The 25,535-nt window shown below is 45.2% G+C and overlaps 1 protein-coding gene across 4 annotated transcripts in view; it reads right to left on the bottom strand.

Annotated features, from left to right (window-relative positions):
• LOC144719421 (electrogenic aspartate/glutamate antiporter SLC25A12, mitochondrial-like) overlaps positions 1-22,073 on the bottom strand; it is a 33,767-nt gene extending 11,694 nt beyond the window's left edge. For 2 of the 4 annotated variants that reach the window (XM_078595324.1, XM_078595332.1), the window contains exons 1-12: positions 21,799-21,891; positions 18,387-18,440; positions 16,956-17,098; positions 15,005-15,120; positions 13,030-13,169; positions 10,403-10,549; positions 9,614-9,752; positions 9,313-9,406; positions 8,561-8,645; positions 5,184-5,265; positions 2,660-2,818; positions 315-367 (exon numbers count right to left, since the gene is read on the bottom strand). In XM_078595324.1, the coding sequence (XP_078451450.1) occupies positions 315-367; positions 2,660-2,818; positions 5,184-5,265; positions 8,561-8,645; positions 9,313-9,406; positions 9,614-9,752; positions 10,403-10,549; positions 13,030-13,169; positions 15,005-15,120; positions 16,956-17,098; positions 18,387-18,440; positions 21,799-21,801 (1,215 nt within the window). In that variant the 5' untranslated portion in view covers positions 21,802-21,891. The other 2 variants (XM_078595340.1, XM_078595349.1) reach the window with 2 other exon arrangements.
• Between the last annotated feature and the right edge of the window lie 3,462 nt (positions 22,074-25,535).

The raw sequence follows: 25,535 nt of genomic DNA, 5'->3' as shown, positions 1-25,535 counted from the left end.
CGAGGAGTGAACGCTGGTTTTGGCAAAAATCCCAGCGATATAATTTGCTTAAGTGAGATGTGTATTGCTTTTAAATGGCAAATACATTCCTGTGTGGTCTTCTGGCTTAGGCAGCGAGTGTTGAGCATATATTCTCACATACGTTCGCCCGTTCGAAGGTTCTCGCAGTAGAAGCATGGCAGAAATCTTGAGGGAAGAAATTCTCCACACATACGGCCTGAGCCGGAAGACCTCACTTGGACAACGCAGAGGCCTGTGTGCGAAGCTAAGGGAGGGGTTTGCACAGCCAGGCGATGGGAAGTGCCGTTACTCACAGTGAGCTTGATGGCTTTTTCAGGCGCCACGCCAAGCAACTGAGGAACCAGACCTAAAGATAACAGACACGCAAATGGAAACGGTATTCCCTCGTTATTTGCGACGAGGGATACGTTCCGGAGACGCTCATGAACAGCAAATTGTGTGGATAATGATATTGGCCCTTTTTTATTAATTACCTTAAATAAGTACATGAATAAGCTTTTTCTGTCATTACTTTCTCGCATCACATTTTCTCTCATCACTCTTCTCTCTCGATGCAGTAGTGTTGTTCCAGCTGTGATTTGCAGGTAGCCAAATCACGGAAAGCAAGTTCGTGAAAAACGAGGGAATATTGTCATTTAACATGTGTAGTCGACATGTCAGACTTCATTATGATATTGACAGATGAAAACGCTCAACATTATTGCTGTGATTTTTTTTGTAAGGTAATTTTCAACATTCATCGTAAATGTCTCCCGCATTTCTATAGAAAACTAAACATTGGGGTTTGACAGGGCATCCAGGGAGTTTAGTATGCGCGTACTAACAGGGACAAATCTATTGCCCTGGAGTTTGACAGCAGAACGTGCCTGACGAGACACCAGGTGCAAAGGGTGTCCCCTGGGTTTGCGTAAAAAAAACACCACGCAAAACAATCTTTTAAAGCACCCTCAGGAGCAGAATCCTGTACACCAATTAAACCGGATTGTAGCCTGAAGAACGCTAACATGCAACATCACGATTTAAAGCTTTCGTGACTGCAGGGATTTATCTTCTTGGTTCTTTCGGTAAAGTCATGTAGAAGGGAAGTAATAAAATAATAAAAATAAAACATAATAAAATAATTCTCACGACGTTTCCGCCACAACGCAAGCAGCCGTCCTCAGGTGAAGACTGTCTCCCCGATAGACCTTTTCTTCGGTATAGTGGACTGAATGGGAGGGAAAAATAAACCGGTTCTGCCCAGTTGATCGGCTCGCTGGGAAGCAATGGGAAAGTGAATGAGTGGTGGGTGTAAATAAACCGTGTGCAGCCACACACAGACACAAGCACGTGCGCGTAAAAAAAAAAATCATCGGGAGGACAGTCGCCTCTTGTGCGCCCTGCTCCAGGACTTCCTCCCGGGTTTTTTTTTGCCCCACGTCACGGCTCCCCGGCGCACAACGGCAAAGGTGAGTGCGTGGCGACCCGTGGCAGGCACGCCGCCTGGCCCCCAGACGCTCGCCTGCCTGTCCATCACCTGTAACCCATCCCCGACTTGATAACGATTACAACGGATGTGCGGGATACCCATCCCCAGCGCCCCCCGCCCCCCGTCGCATTCAGTAGATGGCGCTGTAATCGTCAAATGGAGATTTTGGGTTTTTTGTTCTTTATAATCTACCCCACCCCCTCCCATCTACATTTTCATCATAAACTTCGACTCACCCTCCTCCCCCCAATCCTTCTCCTCTCACTACCCCCCCACCCCACACACAGGAGTTTGGCCAAGGGATACAAGATGAAGCATTTATAGCGTGCTTCTCCGTGCCAAGCTTTGCTGAGTGTATATTCCCAGTGTGCGGCAGAAACAGAAGGTGGGGGATGTGGGGAAGCCAAGTGTAAGATGCATTGGGGTATGACTACTCTCTCTCTCATTCCATCCTGCCTCTCCTCACCTCCCACCCGCATGCTGAAAAATACGCAAAGCTTACACAAATCACGGGGAGCTTTTGATTAATTTCAATCCGATGCGCAATTTGGTGACCGAATCGAAAACTATAGCCAAGTCACCCGGAATGCACCCAACCTCATCAGATCTCAGGAGCCAAGGAAGAGTTGAGCCTGGACAGGTACGGGTGACCACCATGCACAAACAGGTTATCGTAGGGCGTGCGGGCTACGTGGTGAGCACCAGAGCACAGTAGAGAAAAAAGAAAATCCATCCATTGTACTGTACTTACGAGCTTCCAAATTCATGCTTAGCGACTGCGCAACCCACACGAATTCGCGTGGTTAAGCACGCTCAAACAACCCTCACGACCCACGCGGCATGGGTGGGAGGCCCTCAATCCTGCAGTGGATTTACAAAAGGGCTCCACATTCAACTTTATTTTGTTCAACCAAGTGACAGTGAGAATTCAAAAGAGACCAGGATCATACATACGTGTGTAGGTTAAACTTATTTCGCAGCGTAAGTAGCCAACCGTGCCAATTCAAGGTCTCATTTGCACGAGCACGTGCGTCACCTGTGCATTAGAGGATGGGTTGCGTGGAATTGTAGTGAGCACGCGGCACACGCAGGGCTGCGTTGCGAGGCGGCTGGGGAAGGGGGGGTGGTGGGGGGGGGATTGGCGCGGGGGTGTTGGAGGCGGCTGCTCACCGCGGTAGAGGCCGAAGACGCTCTCGTAGCGCACGACCTTCTTGAAGCAGTCGAAGCTGTTCTTGTACATGAGCTCGCCCACGAAGGAGCCCGACGAGCGCTGGTTCTGCATGCGCGTTTTCACCAGGTCGATAGGGTACACCGCCGTGGCACCCACAGCTGGGACGCGGGCGCGATGCCGCACCGTCGCCAAAACCGAGGGGAGAGGTACGAGGGTGCGATGAAGTGGGGGAAGGGAGGGGGGCCAAGATGTGTTGTGAGAAAAACAAGGCGGGGGTTAGAGAGCAGAGAAGAGGTGGAGAAGGGGCGACATGACGCGTGAATATAAGGTGCATCCCCTGCATTTGCTCGCTCACTCCACTGTTGTCGGAAGGGCCTCCCCGCTAGAGGGCGTTACAGATGGTTCCCTCGAGTGGGTGTTTTCGCCTACTCTTCCAAGCTGGCCAGATAGAGGTGGGTGGGAGTACCCACGCTTTGCTCCTCCACATGCAACCTGTCGATTGACTAAATGTGGTGTACCCATTTCGTACTGCTGAGTGGACAGAGGTTGGGGGGGGGGGAATTTACAAAAAGCATGCTCTGTTTCCACTGCCACGCCGGGAGATAAAATCACCACAATAAATGTAAGAGATCCGGCAAACTCTTGCTACGCTGTTAAAAAAAAAATTACGAGCAAAACAATATTACGTATGTTAGCTTCATGTGATTAAGCCAATATCATTATAGTTTTCAAGGTTTTTTTTTTACTTTTTAAATGGCTCCACAAGCTATAAGATGACAAAATAACAATAAGAGCTGCTCCTGGCGACTCAGATTGTCCACTTATTGGCATAAATGTAACCAGACTGAAGATTTTTCGATTTAAAGTTTTCGTGACTGCAGGGATTCATCTTCTTGAATGACTGAATATTGTATTGGTAAGGGGGGGGGGGGAAATTACAGTGTAATATTAAGACTTGCACAACAATATTACCATTGGGGAAATAAAAGAAAACCTTAGGAAAGACATCAGTAACTTGAACCACAGGGACATATTCACAGCGTACAAAACTACCCAGTGCACTCTAAGTGACTAGTATGGCTCTGAATACATGGGGAGACACAAAGGGCCTTTGGAAGCAGTGGGGGTCTGCATAGAGGGTCGACTGTATGGCCTTATTGTGGTTCTGCAGGCCAAGACAGACTGGAGCCAAGCACAGGAGATGCATACTGACAGACGCAATGAAAAAACTCAAAATACTCGCCACACACGCACATGCGTGGCCACGGGCGCAAACGAGTACACAGAGCACGGAGGTCCAAGTCTTCCGAACACGCGACGGGGGTTATTAAAAAAAACAGCCCCATCGTGAACCAACCGAAATATAATGGCTGTGCTGTTTGCACACGCGATGTATAATAATAGTTATTACTTGATAAAAACAGGTATAGATGTGGCACAATGTTAATTGCTTCAAAAACTACCGGTGCTATATAGTTAGCCAACGAGTTTGTGAGACAATGATAAAACAATAACTTATTTAAGCCACACCGGGGCCAAAGGCTCTTATTCAGGAGGGTCCTGCGTGCGATGTTTGGCCAACATCAAAAGCATGAAATGTTATGAACTACGATGGATGCTATGAGATGGACTGGAAAAGCACAGAGGATTCATATGCGCTGCTGAAGCACGCTTGCCAATGTGTACCGCCTGGACATTATGGGGTTAGGTGTGCACGTAAAACTTACCCGATGGCAGGGATTTAATGTACACATGCGCCTTTGCAAAAAATAGAATCTTGGACTAAGAGATCAGATGTTATCTTTGTGCAGTGAATTGTTGGATACAGAAATGTTCCTAATCTGTGATTGGCAGTGTACAGCTTATTAAGTGTTTAAAATACGTCTCGCAGCGACTCAAGAAATCAATGCACGAAGCACTGGAGATGTGACTGTGATATATTTTATCATTAAATAAGTAACATGTATATGAAGGCTGCAACAAGCAAAGGCATGACATCGGTACAAGCCGGCCATAGAAACGTGTTGTCAACACTGCCGGTCAGAGCTAGTGGAAGATAGCTCGTAGTTATGGTTGTGGGTGCTGCCAAGCCATACGAACATTGGTGCGCGCTGGTTGCATAAAATTCTACCGTAAATAGAAACGACAGTAAACTAAGCAAACAAGTGTCAGCCGTTTGTCGATGTACTGCAAGTCGAAGGCCCTCTCGCACTCGGCGTTATTTGAAAATACTTCACACACTAGTCAGTGTGGGTCAGTGAAAGGGGGATTGAGGCGAAGACCGGTTAAGATGTAACTTGTCACTGACGTTAGCAGTGGTTGACAATCAAAGTCATGGGACCAGGTTCACAGCGCAGTGAGTTAACAACTGGCGCGACCACATTACCCCATTGTTGGTGAATATTCCGACATAATCCTTTATTTGGAATGTACATGACCTATTTTTATTTATGTCTTTCGAAATCGAAAAAACATGGAAATAATTGAAATTGTACAAATAAGACTCATGGCGTCAACTCGTACCTCCAGCGACTGAGCCCAGGGAAAATCTGTAAGCGGATTCGGCCACCTGGAGCAGGATGGGTCTCGACTTGTCTGGTGCATGCTGGGAACACGGCACAACAAGGTAGAAACAGGTCAGCATAGGCCAACAGAAACATTGCCTGGACACATTGAAAACAAAAAATGAGCCATCAAAACACAGCATTCTCCAAGAGATGGCGAGGAAAGCTTTTGAACAAGAACGCATCAAAGGATTTAACTTAAATCCAGGTTCAAATGGTGCAAACTGCAGCATATGCTACTGGGAAGGCGTAAGGAGAATGATGACAGCGTCAGCACCGCCATAACAAGGAAAGGCTGCTGCAACTGATGCTGCCGTTGTATGTAAAACTTTTTCGCACCGTACGTAACCATCCGTGCTAATTGGAGGTGCGTTTGTGGTGTTGCACAAACACCAAACGCAGATCAAAAAGCGGCACAACACATCTGCATGCGACTTATCTGAACATAGCCAATTTTATAAGTTTGCAATTGTGGACAGTAAAACAAATATACTAACATATATAGTCCACTCTTGTTACAATGATCAGTCCATTGTTAAGTCCTTTATAAGGACTCATGCAGTTAAATTCAGGGCAATTGATCAAAATGTGTATTGGTTAAACGGGTCAACAAATTTTTTTTATAATTTAACCATTTTAATTCACTTCGTCTGGTATTTATTTTACGTGGGTGCACTGCGCTCCAAACCTGGCAACCTTAATTAAGATTCTAGATTTGAAGCTTTCGTGACTGCAAGGATTCATACTCTTAGTTCTTTCGGTAAAGTCACGTAGGTAAAAAATGAAATTAAAATTAATAAACATAAAATAAAAATCACGACGTTTCGGAGGCAACGCAAGTCTCCGTCATCAGGTGGGACCGTCACAGCCAGATTTGCTGCATCTGGCTGTGACGGTCCCACCTGATGACGGAGACTTGTGTTGCCTCCGAAACGTCGTAATTTTTACTTAATTAAGATTCCCAGTCAAGGCTAACATTAGTGGCGAGTAATCTCCGAACTCGTCCTTAACCAACCTGCATTGACCAGAATGGGGTGAAGTATGGTCAAACAACCCCCTTGACCAACAGCAAATTATTGTAATTACATTTAAATGGGTCCCCCTTTGAATGTTGACAGTGGTGGCAGTGATGCATGGAGTGTCCCTGATGACTCATGCTAGAAATTCCATGCAGCGACGACGCGTGCTGAGCTGAGCCTAGCGCTGCGGGAATGCAGGGAGGAACCTGTAGCTGGCGGGCACAGTCTTTATGACCCCGCTGCGCTCTTTATTCTAACCGAGTTAACACAGCCCCCTGGTAATGCTTTATCGAGCGAGAAAATCCCAGCAAGCGCCTGGGATTAGACACGGGGATGGCGCGCACACCTGTTCTCTGAGAACTGGGGGCTAAGGAGGTGGGGAGATGGGGCAGGTAAGCTCCTGTGCTGCGCGCTCTGTAATCCGGCTAGCTCCCCCGCGGGGGGAGGGGAGACTGGACGTCAGACATAAAAATAAAACAAAAGGGGGGAGTTCAAACGGTCTTGAGATTTTTAGTGTGGGAACACAGGCACACACGGTGCCCATACCAAGAGGTATGCAGGAACCGGCAGACGGATACACACGCACAATAGTAAACAAGACTGCGGCCGCTTGACGCGCAGGTCTCGCAAAGCTGGGCAACCGCAGACGATTTGTTGCAATCTTCTCCGAATGTAAAAGAGGCTTTTAAGCCACACCTAATGAGCTGGGTTTTCTGATGTATACACACTTAAGCTGGTACTTAAGCCATTAAAACTTTTTCACTGGCAGTGCTTTCAATGTAGCAATATTATAATAAAGTCTTTGTGCAGCAAAAACATATAAATCATTCCTTGTACTACAGGATAAACGTAATCCACAAACATGACTAAAGGATTGAAATGCATCCATGCCACTGTACTTGAATAATATACACAAAGAAGTACTTCACTTCGCAACTAGATTTTTGCTTCATGTTATATACTCCACAACCACAAACAAATAAATGAAAATGGCATGGCAGAACTAATACATGGCTTAAATTCCCCCCTTTTTGTTTTATTTAAAAGGGTGGCTAAATAAAATAATTATACGTTTGCTTTGTTAAACCAGTTGAGAACTCAAGAGACCGGGATATTTTTTATTTACAAGGGAGACCTGGCAATCACAGGCCCTGAATAATTCGCAGCCATTTGCTAATCCAGTGGTGGATGAAGGTCAGTCGTGGGGGTCATTTGATCATACTTCACCACATTCGTCAGTGAAGTTTGGTGAAGAGATGGTGGATGGGGGCCCATGACTGGTTCAGACATAACTCGCCACCAATGTTCGACACGGGCAGATGTCTGGATTTATACCGCAGTGCACTAACCACCGCGTCACTGCTCCACCCCATAGATAAAAGCTAGTGGCTTTATTCACAAATGATAACATTTCAGATGTTGCTTTAGATGTTTTGAACAAGTCTAAAATTAGACAATTATGAGATAACATTTTAGATTTTGCTCATTTGAATTTAACTACACAATAATGTTAATATATCATTGAGTGTTTTAACTTCATGTTTATCCATTAAGACGGCAAAGGTCCATTCTTACACCCTCTTGTCGTGGACTACTTGAACCAATGAAGGCGAGTAATGCGTCCAATAACCCAGGCAGTGAAAGGCACGTACAATGAGTGGGTGCTTGTACTGGACACGAGTCTCTTTTAAAACCTCCTCTTGGGCTCAGTGACCTCTGGGTAATAGCCAACCAGCCGGGTCAATTAGCTCTCAGGAAGCGTGGCCAGGAATGCTAATCTCAGGCTGCCCAGAACCGGTCACGTCTACCTGCACCACACCTTTGGTGCTGCCAACGTTGCACATTTCACCGCCCCTTCGACCCCCAAGTGAGCTGAACTTTAGAATATGTAACGTTTCATTCTGGGGATGAATCGTCATCACAGTATAAACAATATCTCGTGCTCAGTGTTAATATTTTTCTCTGCATTTTTTATGGCATTTGGCATGCATGAATCAAAAGGTCCTGCAGCACTCACAAGTGTTATTACATAACAATACAGGCAATTTTCTGAATTGACACGGTCGCCATGCAGTGACCTCAATACTGGGTTTGACAAATAATTTCACCAAGCACATTCATGCAACTATGATATAGCAGCAATGACAGGTTTATACTGTACGTGTAACGCGAAACATGCTTGTTACTTTGCAAAGAATCAGAAGCAACATTTCAAGATGGGGCTCTGAAAGGGTAAGGCATGACCCCAGTTGTGATCACAACACCAGTTGGTGGTGGCCAGCAGAGTGAAAAGGCCAGCGAACTTTCGACTGCTCACCTGTTTCTGTGCCTCAGCCAAGTTATAGGGAAGCGAGCCCTCTTCCAGCGGAGCTATCCTCTCGATGTCGGTCATGATCACACGACTGCAAGACCAGAGCACACCACAGTGCGTCAGGAATCGGTAAAAAGGTGCACTGCAAATATTGATTTCGGTGCAACCTGTTTATATTTATATACATGTAGAGCCCTTTTACAGTCCACTGCAGCATATTCTCCCCATACCATGTCAGCTGTGGGGGTAATTTAGGCACACTGGTCATACACACTCGGGGCGTCGCGGCGGTGAGATGGTAACTACCACGCCTGGTATACAGGAAGCCGTGGATTCGATCCTAACCCTGACGCCTATATATTTGGAGTTCACGTGTTCTCCCTGTGGTCGCATGGATTTTTATCCGGATCCTCCAGTTTTTCCTTTGACATTCAGAAGAATGTATTTGGAGTATTTAGCTGCAATACATTTCCACGTGATAAGCCAGTTAGTTGAGCTGTCATTTGTAGCCAGGTCGCTTCTGAAAAAGAGCTGTATAGTTCAGTGGGCCTTATCTGGTAAAATACAAATATTTAAAGTTCTATAGTTTCTTTAACAATCTGATTGGAATTAAAAAAACCCCACTGAACCAACAAAGCTGACGAGCAAGTTGTGTTGATGAAAAAAGGGTGAGCATCGTTGAGGTATAGTTTGTGAAGTCATTACCTAGGAGTGAGAATGCAAAATGTGACATCTGTAGGAGTTGCGGGGCCACGTACCCTCTTGGCTCATAGAGATCAGCCAGCTGGAAGAGAATATCCACCTCCATCGGAGTCACCTGGCCAAACCTCTGGGCGGCCAGCACAAACTCCTCTACAGTCACACCGGACATTCACCACAATTAAAACGGCCACAGCCCTGCCACAAGGTATCATCGAAAAGGCATGGGTCTGCACATTTCCCCAAAAAATTAATGGCACGTCATTCCATAATGAAAGTAATCCAATTCATCGAGTTAACAACGCAGAACGGGGTGACCCCTAAATGAGGGGGGCGATGAAGCGTTGCTCGGGCAGGTACCTCTGGTGACCTGGACGTCCTTGCGAGAGCCAGCCAGTGTGCTGTAGATTTTGCGGAAGAGCTCCATGTTGTTGAGCAGCGCGTTGAAGGCGTTGAAGTAGGAGAAGCTCACTTGGTGGGCAGTCGCGCCGCCTGCAGCCTGCCGTGGCAACGGGCATTTGCACGAGATCGGGCATTCGCACAGATCGGTAGCGACATGGATGGCATCAGATGCGGAGGGTGGGGGGGGTGCATGGAATGGCTAAACATGTAGTGGGTAAAACATACGACAGATTTAGATCGAAGGATTTTGTTGATGAGATTGAGACAAACGGTGACACACCAAAGTACTTTCATTGTTCATTAATAAACTATATATATTGTATATGCAGTGATGTTAGGGGCTACTGCACTTAGCAAATATTGTGACATGAGTCCATGTGTCTACAAATAACATGTCCTTGCGCAAAATGTTTTAACCTCCCCGAATACTTGGTTTTGCAGCTCGATTGCAAGCCTCTTCTCTCGTCGTTGTATCGAAACCATGAGCGTACATTCTACTTTGTCATTGCGAGACAAACAGAAGCAGCTCCAGACGAACGAGTGAAACAAGCACCACAAATCGCAGTAAAAAAACACACACAACCATCGAGTGAAACCAAACAACAGGGCGAGCGAGTATGTATTTGAACTTCTTTCGCACTGTACGTAACCAACCGCATTAATCGGAGTAACACATGCACTGGGATTACTGCGCCGGCTGAGTCATGTTTGTGTGTTTGAAGAGGGTGCCCGAGAGGGGACACTCACTGACACGAGGTTCTCCTCCACAAAGGGAGACAGCATGTGCGGGCGGATCGTCAGCATGATGTCATTAAAGTCCAGCGCGGGGATGGTGCCGCTCTTGTTGGAGTCCTTGAGTGCGAAAGCTTGCCGTGCATGCTCCAGCTGAAGCTCCTGCCAGGGGAGAGGCGCGACGCGTACAAGGTTACGCGCGCACGCAAGGTCACGTGCGCGACGGTGGACAGAAAACCCATCGAATGCGCACTCACAGCCAACAGCTTGGGCATCGCATTGAAAAAGAAAATGTATTCATGTATGTTGAACTTCTTCCGCACCGTATGCTTATCGGAGGTGCAGGAAAATAGTCCCATTACAACTATGTATGTTTCCAAAAGCTCAATTGTCGAATAGAAGTCACGGAACCGATAATCGACTCCGGTTAAATGATAGCAGCGGCTGAACCAATTGGCAGGTGCAAACATGCAGAACGCATGGCGCATTCCATTGGTTGGTTAAGCGGCTGCCACCATAAGGCACTAGTGCCGAGCTCATTGGTCACCGGCCGGTACGCAAGAAAAGCCACAGACACGCACACGGGGTTGGAAGTTTATTTTTATTGTTAGGTAAACGTGTGGCAAACCGATAAAAACAATTCTTTACATTTATTTTTTTGCAATCCATTATTGATAACACACTAGAAAATATACATTCATAAACAGAACTAAGACTGGGAGAATATCCTCAACAACCAACAGCCGAGTGAAAAGAATGAGATAAATAAAGTGCACACAATCATTGCAAATGTTGTAGAGGAGCGGAACATTTTTAAACGAGCCTAACAAATGATCAAGTGTGTGATATGTTGACATAAAAAAACTTTTTTTGGGAAGTATATGACCTGTGGGATACACGGAGGGTAACTCTAGTCAAAGACTTTAAAAATGATGCTTAATTCACTTATTAAAATGCAACCGTCTGGCAAGTCCTTGCTTAATCAGCATGAGGGCTTTCGAAATGTGGTTGTGGAGACAAAGCTCAAGGGACAGGCCATAACGTGCCATTGTTGCTGACTCCTTGTTCGCCTGTTGGCATTCCCGGATGCAAACAAATTACAATGCAACCCCCACTACCAAAACACCGGGTGCTATGTGCTGCACATCGAGCCACAAGAATTGGGCTGACAGCCTGTCACAATGAAGTTTGTAACTACTGGGTTTTTTTGTTGTTTCTGTGGGCCCCCGAATGTGGTTTTCCTCCTTCAACCACAGTGTAATTTAAAACCAAATTCCTTTCCCGTGTACTCCAGAACCTGCTCTCTCTCGACAGTGTCACATTTCAGTGTCAAGCAGCAGCAGCAATTTGGGCTTTAACGGGGGACTGAAAGGCTCACTGTGACACCTCCGGAAGAAACTTGGGGGGAAACATTGGCTTTAGCCAGATTGCACCGGCACTGTAAAGCTACTGGCCAGGGAGTGCCCCAAGAAAAGCTTTGCCTCATCTCAAATTATTCTTGCATTCGCCTGTAAGCAGCTGAGCTGTTAAGCATGCTACATGAAGGCACCTGGCAAGTAATGTTCTCCAGTCAAGTCATGCACATCTTTGCACGCATTTGCTCAACTGCAGTGAACACGTTTGACAATGCAGTATGCATGTGTAGTGTATGTAGTAATGACCGTAGCTAAATCAAGTTATTATAATTCGCTCGATTAAAGACTTTCCATGTTACATGTCGGTTACAGGAGTTGGAGAACCATACTTCACCGCGTTGGTCAGTGCGGGTCGGCAAAGGGGTGGGGGGCGCTCAGGACCAGTTCAGATATCACTCGCCACCTGGTTAATAAATAAGTGCTACATTTCTAAAGAACATATCATTTACACATCATCTGAATAACGTGACAAAGAAAGTGTATCTGGCCATATATGCAATTTTGATGAAATGCCAAATAGTGCTTTGCAATTCCCGGCATTGTTGGTTACCGATACATTGGTGAAGTTTTCACCTAAAATCAGACGGAAACATTTGCCAACATGTGAATCAGGAACCCGGCCTCAAACGCAGGAATAGGCAATTCATAATGGGACCTTTTTGCCAGTATCAAAGTGTGAAAAACGGGTAAACCCTAAAGGTTAAAACCTATTCTTATTTTTTCATATAGACAATTCATGTTTGCAAATCTTTTAAATGACAATTAACGCATAAAGACATCGGTGTAGATGGAAATGTACAGTAATCCAAGCCAGACCACAAGCATTAAATCGGCTAAATGCCTGCATTGAGATTGTGACGATAATCATTTTATGTTGATACTGCACCGAATAGAACATTTGAACCAAATATCGAATCTCAGTGCACACTATTGTACGACTGCTCAATCTCCTCTGCTTCGCCCATGGTCTGAAACTCACTTTCTGAAACTCACTTTCCTTGTCCGTCCAATGCAGTTTAAGTTTAGGCTCACAAAACCTTCCATTTCACCTTGACCTCTGACTGACTGCCTCTATGGTACAAAATAAATGCGTGCTGTTCATTTACACAGCGTATTGAGATGTGGTTGTACATTTCGACATACAAATCCAGAATTTGCATCGTAAATTGCGTATGAACGCACAAACGCCAATACGTCGCGATTGCGTATGCAGAAGATGCGTTTCACCTGCAGGAACTGTGTGAACTCGGCGTAGGTGAGCCGCTTGTCGCGTGTGTGCCCAAAGTGCAGGCGGATGAAGTCGCAGTCCCAGTTGAAAGGGATGTGCTGGTGGATCGTGGTCTGGCTGAAAATCGCCTTCACGCCCTCTGCCAAGGGACAAACACAAAACAGCTCCTCGATCTCACTCTTGCTCAGCCACCGCCACGAGGCGCCGGGATGTTTTTCCTGTTGATGTTGTTGTTGCCGTTTGTTGTCGAGCACTTTTTGTTGATTGTGCTTTTTGTTTTGGTGCCATTTCTAAATTTGTTTGTTCATTTTAGATTTTTCTTGGCAGGAGGGTTTTCATTTGCTTGGTAGTGGCTCTATATTGGGATTTGGTTCTTATATATAATTAATGTACAGAGTTATGGGATGCTATTTGCATGAATGATGCTATATAAAATGAAAGTATTATTATTATGCAATTCAAGCCAGCCACGATTTTTGCAATGTCAAAGCTGAGCGCATTGACTGCATCCAGAGTGACCGATTTCCTCGCAGATTTACGGTGAATCGTTGGTCGTACAACTTGCGCTCGATCCGCTGACTACTCCCGACTCGGAGATTTCGCGATGACCCAAGGTGAGGTACTTTGATTCAACGTTGCGGGGGTTACGAGGAGAGCGTGGTAACAAACACAGTCATCAAGATAAATGAATGAGCACTTTTTTAACATGCCAGTGGATAGCATATCAATCTTTATCCCTGCCATAGCAATGTAGAATTTCCACCACTGGCTCAAAGGGTTGCAAACGGGAGATGAGCATGGCCCCATGCTTGTATGAGCATGAGACCAGTAGGACACTGTTTTTACTACATTGGATTTCTCCACATTGTACATTTCAGCTTGAGAAGTGTGACATATATGTAACCTCAATGAGGTGCATATGCATTCAAAGGCTCTATTTGTCCTAATAAAAAACATAGAAAGCAGGAGGTTTTGTAAAATCAACCAGCCGCAAAGCTCCTTAAGCAAGATTAAGTTTACCTGAGAGTCTAAGTATCGGCTGGGAGAAGCCAAGTCAGCTCAGGTATGCACCGTAACACACACACGGCCCTACACACACACATGGTGCCCAAAGCTCCATGCACATGATGGTAAAGTCTAGGAGACCGGACTGTAAACACAGTGATTATGGATTTGAGACCATCAGAAGCTGTCTGATCTGTCCCCATCATAATGGACTCCGTACTCCTGGTTTTTTTTGTTTGTTACACGCTCCAAAATCAAAGCGGCGCAGGAAGCAAAGCAAGAGAGGGGTCCTGCGTAATCGGATTTGACGTGTCGGGGAGACAAGGGCAAACGCGGATACGTGAGGGGGGGAGATCATGTTTACCGCCGCCCTCTCCATGCCTGCAACCCCCTTCCCACCACACCACAAACTTCTCACACTCCCCCCCCACATCTCCCCGACCCCCACCTCCTTCCATCCTCAGCAGCACCAATTCTAATGGAGAAATTACTCTCGGCGGAAACGGGGAAATTGACGTGTCAAACATGTCAATCCGATTAATATTCGCAATCTCTTCTCGGTAGCAGGAAAAAAAGGATAGAACTTCAAACGGTCAGCGTGTCTGAAAAGTCTGGAAGGGGCCGTGCGGTCAGCAGTGGATTCCTACCGTGTAGCCCTTGCTGCCAGATGGAGTTTCGTGTTCAGTTGTACCTAACCTTTGCGTTTTGCTATTACAGAGGTTAACACAGTTTGTCTTTCCAGGCGTTGCCTTTTCCACGCTATTGTGCGCTTCTTACGCATGCAGAACAAGAAAAGTATTTTCCGTTATAAAAAGGGGAGGAAAAAAAAGAAAGATACCGGGAGACATACACGCGTATCAGATCGAAGCCCTGCATTTCGAAATGCAGAGGAATTTCATCTGCTTTTCAGCGATATAGTCTTACAAATATCTGTCAGCCATCGCGACTTGGCTTTAAACCACAGCTTACCGAAGGTGACCTCTCCCTTGCCCTCCTTGTCAAAGAGCTGGAAGGCCACAATGAACAGAGCATCGGGGGCACACAGCACTGACTCGAAGGCCGAAAACTCCTGAAACGAGATCAGCCTGGAGCAACACGTCACGGGCAGAGCAGGGACGGGAAACAAACAGCACAACCGTGAACACACACACACACTTACAAGATCCAATCTACCCAGCCAGCCTTTGTCGGGTAGACATAAGAGTTAAACAAGACATTCATTTTAACACGTAGGCTTTCGCAACCAATATCATCCATAAGAAGATTTTTGGGTTAGATCGCGTAAATATATAAATGTGTCGTTAAGCCCGCCACCACCCGACACAGCCAACTAGTAAGGGTTGCCACGTAAACAGAACGTGCCAATTCGTCACTAGTACAGCACACCGGTGTGTTGGAGAGCCAAGCCACAACATTTGCAATCCGAGTACGACGTTTTGCCAGAAATTACAACCAGCTTCATCAGGCGAAAGCCAGATTTGTGGAGAAGTCTCCACCTGTTACGTTCCTTATATAGAGGTGTAGATGTAGTGACCACATTTGTGCGCTCTTCTTGAGCAAAGTGGGGGGGGGGGGGGGGATTAACGTACATTATGCTTTTGCATTATGCGAGCCCATTGATCTTGTCCTTCCTTCATTTGGATGTCCTTTTGTCACCACATGAGCTGATTGAGACCCTAAACTAAACAAAATATTTTTTATTTTACCAGGTAAGGCCCACTGAGCTATATAGCTCTTTTTCAGAAGCAACCTAGCCACAAATGATAGCCCAAAGAAGTTGCTTATCACGTTGAAATTACAGCAGCCACAAATAGTGTCCAAACGCATGTTTTTAAATGTGGAAGAAAAACGGGAGGACCCAGAGAAAAATACATGCGACCACGGGGAGAACATGCAAACTCCAAAGATAAAGGCGTCAGGGTTGGGATCGAACCCATTACCTCCTGCATACTCTGGTGAGGGAGATAAGATCTCACTACTTGGTTCCCTTAGCGAGAACTAGAAAAGTGTTTTACGTGCAGATAGGGTATGATTTTATATTTACTTAATTATTACAATGTACAGCCCATTAACAATCTACTGCTGCATGGAGAGCAGCAAACACTTAAGCAAATTTCAGGAAGGCAACTGGCAGTATTTTTGCCTCATCAAAAGACAAACATGCGTAAGCACATACTTACCCAACGTTCATGAATGTAGGCAGCACGTTTAATCATTACAGTAGCCAAACAATAGAATTGGAATTTACGACCCTTTGTTAATCGTGTGCGGAAGCCCTCGTGATGCCTTGTTGGCCATATGGGTTGCCGAGGGGAGAGGCCCAAGACAACTTCAGATCCCACTCGTCACTGATATTAGCTGTGCCCGGGAATCGAACTCCGATCATGGGGTTCATAATGCAGTGTGCAGTAACCACTATGCCACAGCTCCATCCTCACTTTCAGAGTATTTGTTTTTATTAAATTTAGAGTTCTTCATCATTATCATTAGATAAGGCAAACCCACTGCTGGGTAAATGACTCCCCAAGTAGCAGAAAACTATCACGATCCTGAAATGCAACAACTCACCCAGAACGTTCACATTAACCGATTTCATCACTCCATCTCCTGGGTCGTCGTTGTCTCGAATGAATTCCACTTATTTGCTATACTATACTAAAGTGACAGGTAATTAACTGCAAAATTCTGAGCTGTAATCCACCATAGAATGACCTGCTCTTCAAATATGATGCCACAAGCCATTAAATGTCCACATTACAGCTCGCTGCACATGATATAGATAAAAAAAAACGCAAGAAAATTACCAGGCAGCTGCAGAAGGCACACGTAAACTCCACATGAGTTTGGCTCAGTGCTGTGGACGCCCATCACGCAGCTGCCAGGACTTTACCGATGAGAGGATATAAAAGAGATGACTCACCCATCCTTGGTGGTGTCGGCGATGCTGGCCAGCGTGCGCACGGCAAGTGGGTTGTAGTTGTGCTCGTTGTGGAGGCCCAGATATCGCTGTACAAAATCCTCGGGGGTCATGTAATGTTCCCCATCCTTGTGCGTCGTCGAGTACTGCAAGTCAACAAAAGCTCAAATCACCGGACTCGCATCTGCACACCTGAAATGACTGCTGCTGAGATGAGCGGCGTGGGCATGTTGAGTGCCCAAAGATACTCTCTGGTTCTTTCGGTAAAGTCATGTAGATAGAAAAAATAATAAAAGATGCTCAGGCATTTGTTGAAGATGCCTGGTGTTTGGTGATGTATGTCAGCGACTTAATAAATCACCCTGAATGTACCCGGTCTCGTCAGATCTCAGAAGCCAAGCATGGTTGAACATAGTTGGAACTTTGGCAGGGGAATATCAGGGAATATCATGTCACAGGTTTGACCTAGTGGCCACCGCTGTATAGCAATGGATTATTGAGTCTACCTGTGTGGAATTTAGAGCTTAAGCCCTTTGAATGTGAAGTCTTCTCACATGCCAAATACTCATTAATAGAATTGGCAAAATATCTAAATTCAGAACTCTTCTGATAAAGTCCTGAGACTCATTAAGCCCTTCCTCGATAAAGGGAATTATTATTCTTACACATACCTGTGTATGCTGTTGAAGGACTTAAAAAAAGAAAAAGCATTACATACATAAGCTAAACAGATGTAACCTTTCGACATGTTTTTACTAACTAATGTAATCGATGACGGTTGGCATTTTCAAAACCATGATTTGAGAACATCGTCAAATTTGAAATATTCGTTGTAATACAGTGCATGGGAATTTCGTGATGAATTACCCTTTGACATAAAACAACTATATTTTTGCCCGTTGCTGGTTTTGATTTAGCGTATTTCCCTTTAAATGCGATTGAAAATCACATTGACACCCAAACACAATGTGTGCGGACTGATGATGAGAACTATGTATGGCACGACTAGCCTTTTCATGACATCACCAAGCAAAAGAATGTATTAGAAACAGATGAGCATGTGCGGCGCGTAGATTGAATAGCAAACGTTGCCCGAAAACAACACCGTGTAAACTATGCAGTTTAGCAAGTAGTAAAATTCCACTTGTGAACACCCCTCTGATTGAGAATTAACGTTACCAAATCCAGCATTTGATTGCAGACTGTTCCATAATAACCATCTTGCATACGCAAAATCGCACATTATAGAGGTAGCTTTGTGATTTCTGCTTTTGTAGGCGACGGGTTGCAATGCTCTAATGAAGAGGTCCGAATGGATACTTCGTCTCGTGACATAACACCGATGGCACGTTTGGCAAAAAATTGTTGGGGGGGGGGGGGGAGACAGAAGCAATTTAAAAAATGACGATTATTTTTTGAAAGGTGAAACATTACCTTTGTGAAGACAGCTTTGAGCTCCACTGGGTCGGCTCGCTTTGTGAGCTGCACCTAAAACGTAAATTGGAAATTTTAATAACAATTAATGGAGTAAAAAAATAAGTTTTTTACAGTGTTTTATTGAACTCATGAGTGTGTTCATTTTTACCCAAAGCTGTCTGTAATGGCAACGGCATTCTCTTTAATACCATTGAGCAGGTCAGTATTTTCACATGCTGTTCCTTTGGTAAAATCACTTAATTGCATGCTGCTTGTGCAGGTCAGTTTCTTGCATGCTGTTTGACTGTGTGGGTCGTTTATTATATGTTGTTTGGTCATTCTAGTTTCTGACTTGCTGTTTTATTGGCCAAATTGGTTCCATGTATGGCAAATAGTTGAAATCTTTCCTTTCATGCTGTTGCAGTCATTTTTTTACACTTTAAATAAATAAAAGCAAAATATATATTTTTTTTTACAAAAATAATTATGGTCACTTGAGTCAGACAGTTAACCCTTTCAAAGTTTCGATTTAAAGCTTTCGTGACTGCAGGGATTCATATTCTTGGTTCTTTCGGTAAAGTCACGTAGAAGGGAAATAATAAAATAATAAAAATATAAAACAATAAAATTCTCACGACGTTTCGACTGCAACACAAGCAATCATCATCAGGTGTGAAATCCACAGCAAAAAAATTTGGGTAAAACTATTTGGGTGGATTTCACACCTGATGATGATTGCTTGTGTTGCAGTCGAAACGTCGTGAGAATTGTATTGTTTTATATTTTTATTATTTCCCTCCTACGTGACTTTACAGAAAGAACCAAGAATATACCTCTCAAAGTTATTTAAGACATTTTCCATTGTTTAAGGTTTCAAATTAGCCAGGGGTATCATCTAGTTGGTCACCTAGGCACTTGAATATATGGAAATCCTGTAGTACTCTTGGACAGAACAAACGTATACCATGGATATCACGCATCAATCAAACATACCACTTTATGTCGTGAGGTAAAGTCAGCCAAGAGGGAATAAGGTGATTTTATTCAAGAATTATCATATACAGTGATTTAGGATTTTCAGGAAATAATTTCAATGAGCTCTTACCATAGCATCCAGAGAAAAAAATATATATATTTAATATTCTCACGTAATTTCAAATGGCATTATTATTATTGTACAATTTGATTACGATATTAATAAAAAAAAATATAACTAATAAATCAGCACCGGACTCAATTGGCGTCTCATATTTCACATTGTGATGTGGTGATGTGATTTATTATTTTCTCAGTGTAGCTTATATGTTCACTCACCACCGGTATACCGATATTGCATCATCACAAGCCAGAGGACTGAGCCACCGACCAGGGGCATCATTACCTCTGCTTCCCAGTGCTGCTGCGTTTCCTTCAGATCCTTTTTTAAAATGAGAAATCAGGTCTGTGCAAAGATTTCATTTCATGTGTATTATACTCAGTAGATCATAACAAATAACATTTTCGAATGCTTGTGTCCTTATGAATAAGTGTCTCTTCATTGGCGCATTTTACAGATTTCAATCATGAAAAATATGACTGCAGATGTGATGTTGCTTATTATTGCATACAATTTCATAGTTGTTTCTTCTCCATGGAATTATTTCCTTTTTACATGTTGACCAAAATATTTAAGTGAATATATTCATATATAATTGGTTTTAAAATCTATTTGCTCTCAAAGTGCATCTCCTCTGATGTTTTTACGCTACACTTTGATGCATATTTTATGCGATTCTCAAGTTTTCCCCTAAAACATTTTCTCATCACAAAGGAAAGTTCAAAACTATTTGCGCTGTCAGTCAGCACAGCTCCCAGTTACCACGGTTGCAATGGTAACTTTCAGTGACATCCAGTCCACGGCTGAGATGTCTATTTTAGCACCCATCTCAAAAAGAATTCCCCCACTCGAGTTGCCCTTAATAAATTAATCACCATGTCACACTTACCAAAGGATGGGCATGGCTCGTTTAATTGTACAAGGAAGGTTAGGAAATTCCACTTTATTTCAAGGTGGTGATCCGCATGCACTGTATGCATTTACATTCAAGGAAGGAATTGTCATTAATGTTGTCGTTTCAGTAGCGCCAAGTGAAAGCAAAAATGCACACGCTTGACTTTCTCATATTTTTTACGTGGACATTCAAATTTGAACGTGTGAAAGCCATCGTGTTATTAAAACATGTTACCAACAGGTCCACGCTAATGTACATGTATATTTTCAAAATATAGCGAAAAATAAAGACCCTAATTCTAGATTTGAAGCTTTCGTGACTGCAAGGATTCATATACTCTTTGTTTTTTTCAGTGAAGTCACGTAGGTAGTAACACACTTAAGCGGTTGTGCTTTCGCTACGTTGTCCCCACCTGAAGAAGGACCGCTTGTGTTGCGCCCGAAACGTCGTGATTAAATTTAGTTGTTTTCATTTTATTTTTTACCTACGTGACTTTACCGAAAAAACCAAAGAGTAAAAAATACCTTGCCAAGGACGACGGCTCGAGTATATTCTAGAGAGCGCAAAGGGCGCATGGCACCCACGTGGGGAGGAGCGAAGGCCGGGAAAGACCCCGGGACTTTCAGAACTCAAGTCATGAGGTTGCATAACATTTGGTACAACAGGACGAGGGAAAAGTATGAACCATTCGGGAGGATTTTGACTTACAACTTTCGTGACTGCAGGAATTCATATTCTTGGTTCTTTCGGTAATGTCACGTAGAAAAAAAATTCAAAATATTATTTTTTTAATTTTCATTTATTTATATAGAAAATTCAAAATTAAAATATTAATTTATTACATTCATTTAGAATTTTCATTAATTTTTCTTTTTTGTTTTCTATCTACGTGACTTCACCGAAAGAACCAAGAATATTCGGGAGGATGACTAAGGATCAGAGGCGACAACGATGAAGTAAGTGCCTGGGGGTGAGGATGATGATGAGGATGATAAACCCTGTGGCACTCGAGTGGAAGATGTAGGCCAGACGAGATCCAAGGGCAACACGAATCCCGTGGAGGATCGAGAAGAGAAGGACGAAGGCTCGAGGAGACCCATGGATGTGTTGAAGCCCCTGGTGGAGGTGGATGAAGGCACGGGGAGACATAACGGCTTGTGGGATGCCCTGGTGAAGGAGAATTAAGGCGTAGGGAGACCCATGGATGTGTTGAAGCCCCTGGTGGAGGTGGATAAAGGCACTGGACGACCTAAGGGCTTGTGGGATGCCCTTGTGAAGGAGAATGAAGGCGTAGGGAGACCCATGGATATGCTGAATGCCTTGGAGGAGGAGAGCACGGAGAGAACCCAAGATCAGGTTGAAGGCCCTGGTTGATGATGATGAGGAGGATGATGACGATGAAGGCACGAGTAGAAGGGGAGAATGGATGAGGCGGTTACCATGGCGAGGGCGGCGTCCGGCTCTTGGTCGGGTCGCAGGACACGGACGAGCGACGTGCCCCCCTTAGGGTCCGCCCCCCCCCCCGCTAACCACCACCACCACCACCTCCTCCTCTGTGTACGCGTCTCCCCTGCGGCGTCTCGTCCGCCTCCCTTGCCGCCAAATGCCCTCTCTCTCTCTCTCTCCCCAGCAGCACTGTACTTGCACTGTACACCGCTCAGCTGTGAGTCACCTTCGGGTCACGTGAGCGGGAACCGGGCTCGCGCCGGGGCGGATCCGGTTCCCGGTTTACGCGCGGCGGATCCGGTTCCTCGTACACGTGTCCGCGTTGAGCTTCGTCCGCGTAGCCGTAGCCCAAACTGCGTCCTAAAGACGCCGTCGTTTGTTAGCGAAGTTAGGCGTTAGTGAATCAAATGTTAGCCATAGTAAAGGTTGGGTGGGTGGGGTGGATGGGGGTTTTTCGGGGGGGTGGGGGGGGTGTAGTTCGATGGCTTAAATTTAAATGTGTCGTGAAAGCCCCCCACCACAACCCCGACACGGCCAACGAAGTGGGGGGCCGTCACGGACACAGAACGTGGCCAGACGAGTTGCCGCTTCCGTAATAAGGGGGCGGGGGGGGGGTCTGGGGTTAGAACGCGTAAATCTGTGTATGTCTAGCACAACACAAAATACAACTTGTGTTGTGAATAATATTGAAAGCCGACGCGTTAGACGCGGTCACCACTTCGACACTCGCCGTGTGTTGCAGGTAAACCCACTAACACATTCCTGTGGAAGGAGCTGCTGGTAGGAACGTTGGGTTGCTCGGTCAATGGCCAGGGTCAACTGCGGCGTGGTGTATTCCGCAAATATGCCCGACTGTGAGGGCGGGCACAAGCCAGCGTGAGTAGGTTAAACGTTGAGTTTTATAAGGGCACCACGGGGTGACCAGCCCCTCCCCACCCAGCTCCACCCTCCCCTCTCCACCCAGCCCCTCCCCACCCTCTCCACCCAGCCCCTCCCATCGCCACCCAGCCCCACCCCTCCCATTTTTGGATTCACGACGGACGGACGGACACACTAATCCCCTGTGGGCTGGTGTAACCAGGAGGTTCCTACCAGTATAACGTATACAATTCGGTGGTTCAGTGTCTCTGATGATTGAGTCTCGAACGAAGTTCATATACATCCTCGATGCGAAGTTAAAACGAGTTATTTGGTGACAGTGTATTGCCTCATGGAAAAGGACCGTTGCCCGAAACGTCAGCTATAATTTTTTTCAATTTCATGTCATTTTGGAGTTTTTTGGTGACAATTGACAGTGGTGCACAAATAACATTCGTCAAAGGAAACCAAAAATAGTCAATAGGTGACGTTTAAAGTAATGACCCTTCTTCATGTGCCTGTTATTGACGAATGTAAACCGTGTAAAACGTTCTGTTTTGTTAAGGCCACGTGGAAGTGGGTTTATGCCATAATTCTTAATCACCACCCAGCAAGATAGTCACGTTTATCAAGATACTAGCTTGACCACCCGGTTTGGCCGAGACTTGGATTCTTGTCTTGGATTAATACACGGCCTACGCGGAGGGTGGGGGGGGTCGTGACGTCAGCAGGCACACTGCGTGACGCTGCCGCATGCGGGTGACATGACAGAAATGTGACGTCACCGCTCATTTGCGTGCAAAATATATGCATTATTGCGCCCCCCCCCCCCACAAAAAAACTACAAAAGTCTATTTTTATAATTTTGCATTGTGTACAGGGGCCGTCCATAAATGACGGCACGCGATTTTGGACGATTTTTGACCCCCCCCCTTCACACGGCGTCACAAAAAGTCAGACCCCCCCCCTCAGATATGACGTCACAAAGCTCTGCCCCCCCCCCCCAAATAAAACATGCTTCAAATCGCTTTAAGCTGTTGTCATTGCATTGTAGTACATATTTAATATGGCACTGCACTCTGATGTTGTAGGAGAAAACATTAATCAGTCTATTTAATTAAGTAGAACTTGTCTATATTTATTTAAAGTTGCGCATTTTGATGTGACGTCACATTTCTCTGGTACGAGAGTGGCAGGTTTTCGAACTCAAAAACTTGTATCTCACGTCAACTCGCTCTATCAATCCGGGGGCATTTTACAATAACAAGTGACTGACTGAGCTGTGTGCCAATGTGTGGTTTGCCCCCCCAAACTCGCAGAGGATTTTGAAAGTCCTAAGCGACCCTCAAACGGGTTACTCCTATAGCAGTATAGCCTGCGCTTGATAAAGCTGCCTGTGCATTTTCCAAAATGACCAACTACTGCAAATGTGTGAATCAATCTCGCATTTCTGATTTCTAACAATGGATACAATAATAAACTTTGCCAATAAGTAGTTGTTATTTTTGTTACATTTATAATATCGAATCAATTATTGTTTGCTGATACTGTAATTGGTGGTTCCATCGATTGCATTGATGATATCCAACAAAGGAGTCTATCCAGTACAGTGTATATATTATTGTATAACCAATAAGCGATTCAGTCAATTGTAGGTGCTCAGGGGGAACGCTTCCTGGCAGCAGATGCAGTGGTTAAGAACCAGTGTCCAGTTGCATAAACCACTTCAAGTGATTGTTTTACCCTCCCTTGTAAGTTGTAACGTGTTTGCTTAAAGTAGAAAACCCATGGAAATTCCCCACTCAAGGCGGTTATCAAAATTGGCCACGAGGGGTAGGCTTTGGGCATACTGCCAGTACTGTATCTACAGAGGTTGACCTCTGCCACCCATTAAAACAAATACTGTACAAGAGTGATCGATACCCGACTAAAGTGGTACGTAGAAATCATAGAATACCATTTGACTTCAAAAACATCTGCATGTCTCCCAACAATCTCAATATACCTACTTCATCATTAATACTCTCCAATCTAAGGTATGGAATAGACCATCACTTTCACAATATTCAATCACCCGTTGAGAAGAAAGTAAAAGGGGCCATTAGAAATCGCTTGTTTTAACTTAAACGACAATTGAAATTCAAGTGACCACTACACTGCCGTGTCTCACTGACACTGTGACTCATCACATTACCTACAGGGTGATACTGGTAGGAACCTCCTGGTTACACCAGCCCACAGGGGATTATTGTGTCCGTCTGTCCATCGTGCAGGGAGGGGCTGGGTGGGGAGGGAGGGGCTGGGTGGGGGGTGGGGAGGGGCTGGTCACCCCGTGGTGCCCTTATAAAACTCAACGTTTAACCTACTCACGCCGGCTTGTGCCCGCCCTCACAGTCGGCCATATTTGCGGAATACACCACGCCGCCGTTGACCCTGGCCATTGACCGAGCAACCCAACGTTTCTACCAGCAGCTCCCTCCGCAGGAATGTGTTTTACTCATGTATGTCGGTGTTACGAGGCTCGGAGAGGGGAACGTTTTCTTTACTGCGGACCGAATGAGACTTTCAAATACCTTTGGGGGGCCCTACATTTATACACACACGCGCGCACCTCAATGTCATCCAATCATAACATGACAAATAACAATGGCTCACCTTTACGAATAAGGGCCATCCAGTTCGTACGTACGCATGGAGGGGGGGGGGTAACACAAATGCGTACGCTTTCGTATGGGGTGTCTACTGGCAATGTACGTACGCATAAGAAACGGGGGGGGGGGGGGGGGGGGGTGAAGCCTCGATAATAATTTGTCTACATTGACCTTCAAATGAGTTAGATAGTCTGGCGGTGGACCATCTTTTCGCTTAAACA

The sequence above is a fragment of the Lampetra planeri genome, chromosome 1 (genome assembly GCF_965212315.1).
Source record: "Lampetra planeri chromosome 1, kcLamPlan1.2.h2, whole genome shotgun sequence".
Lineage (NCBI taxonomy): Eukaryota > Metazoa > Chordata > Hyperoartia > Petromyzontiformes > Petromyzontidae > Lampetra > Lampetra planeri.
The sequence above is the reverse complement of the archived record's forward strand: the minus strand, read 5'-3'. Positions and strand labels throughout refer to the sequence as shown.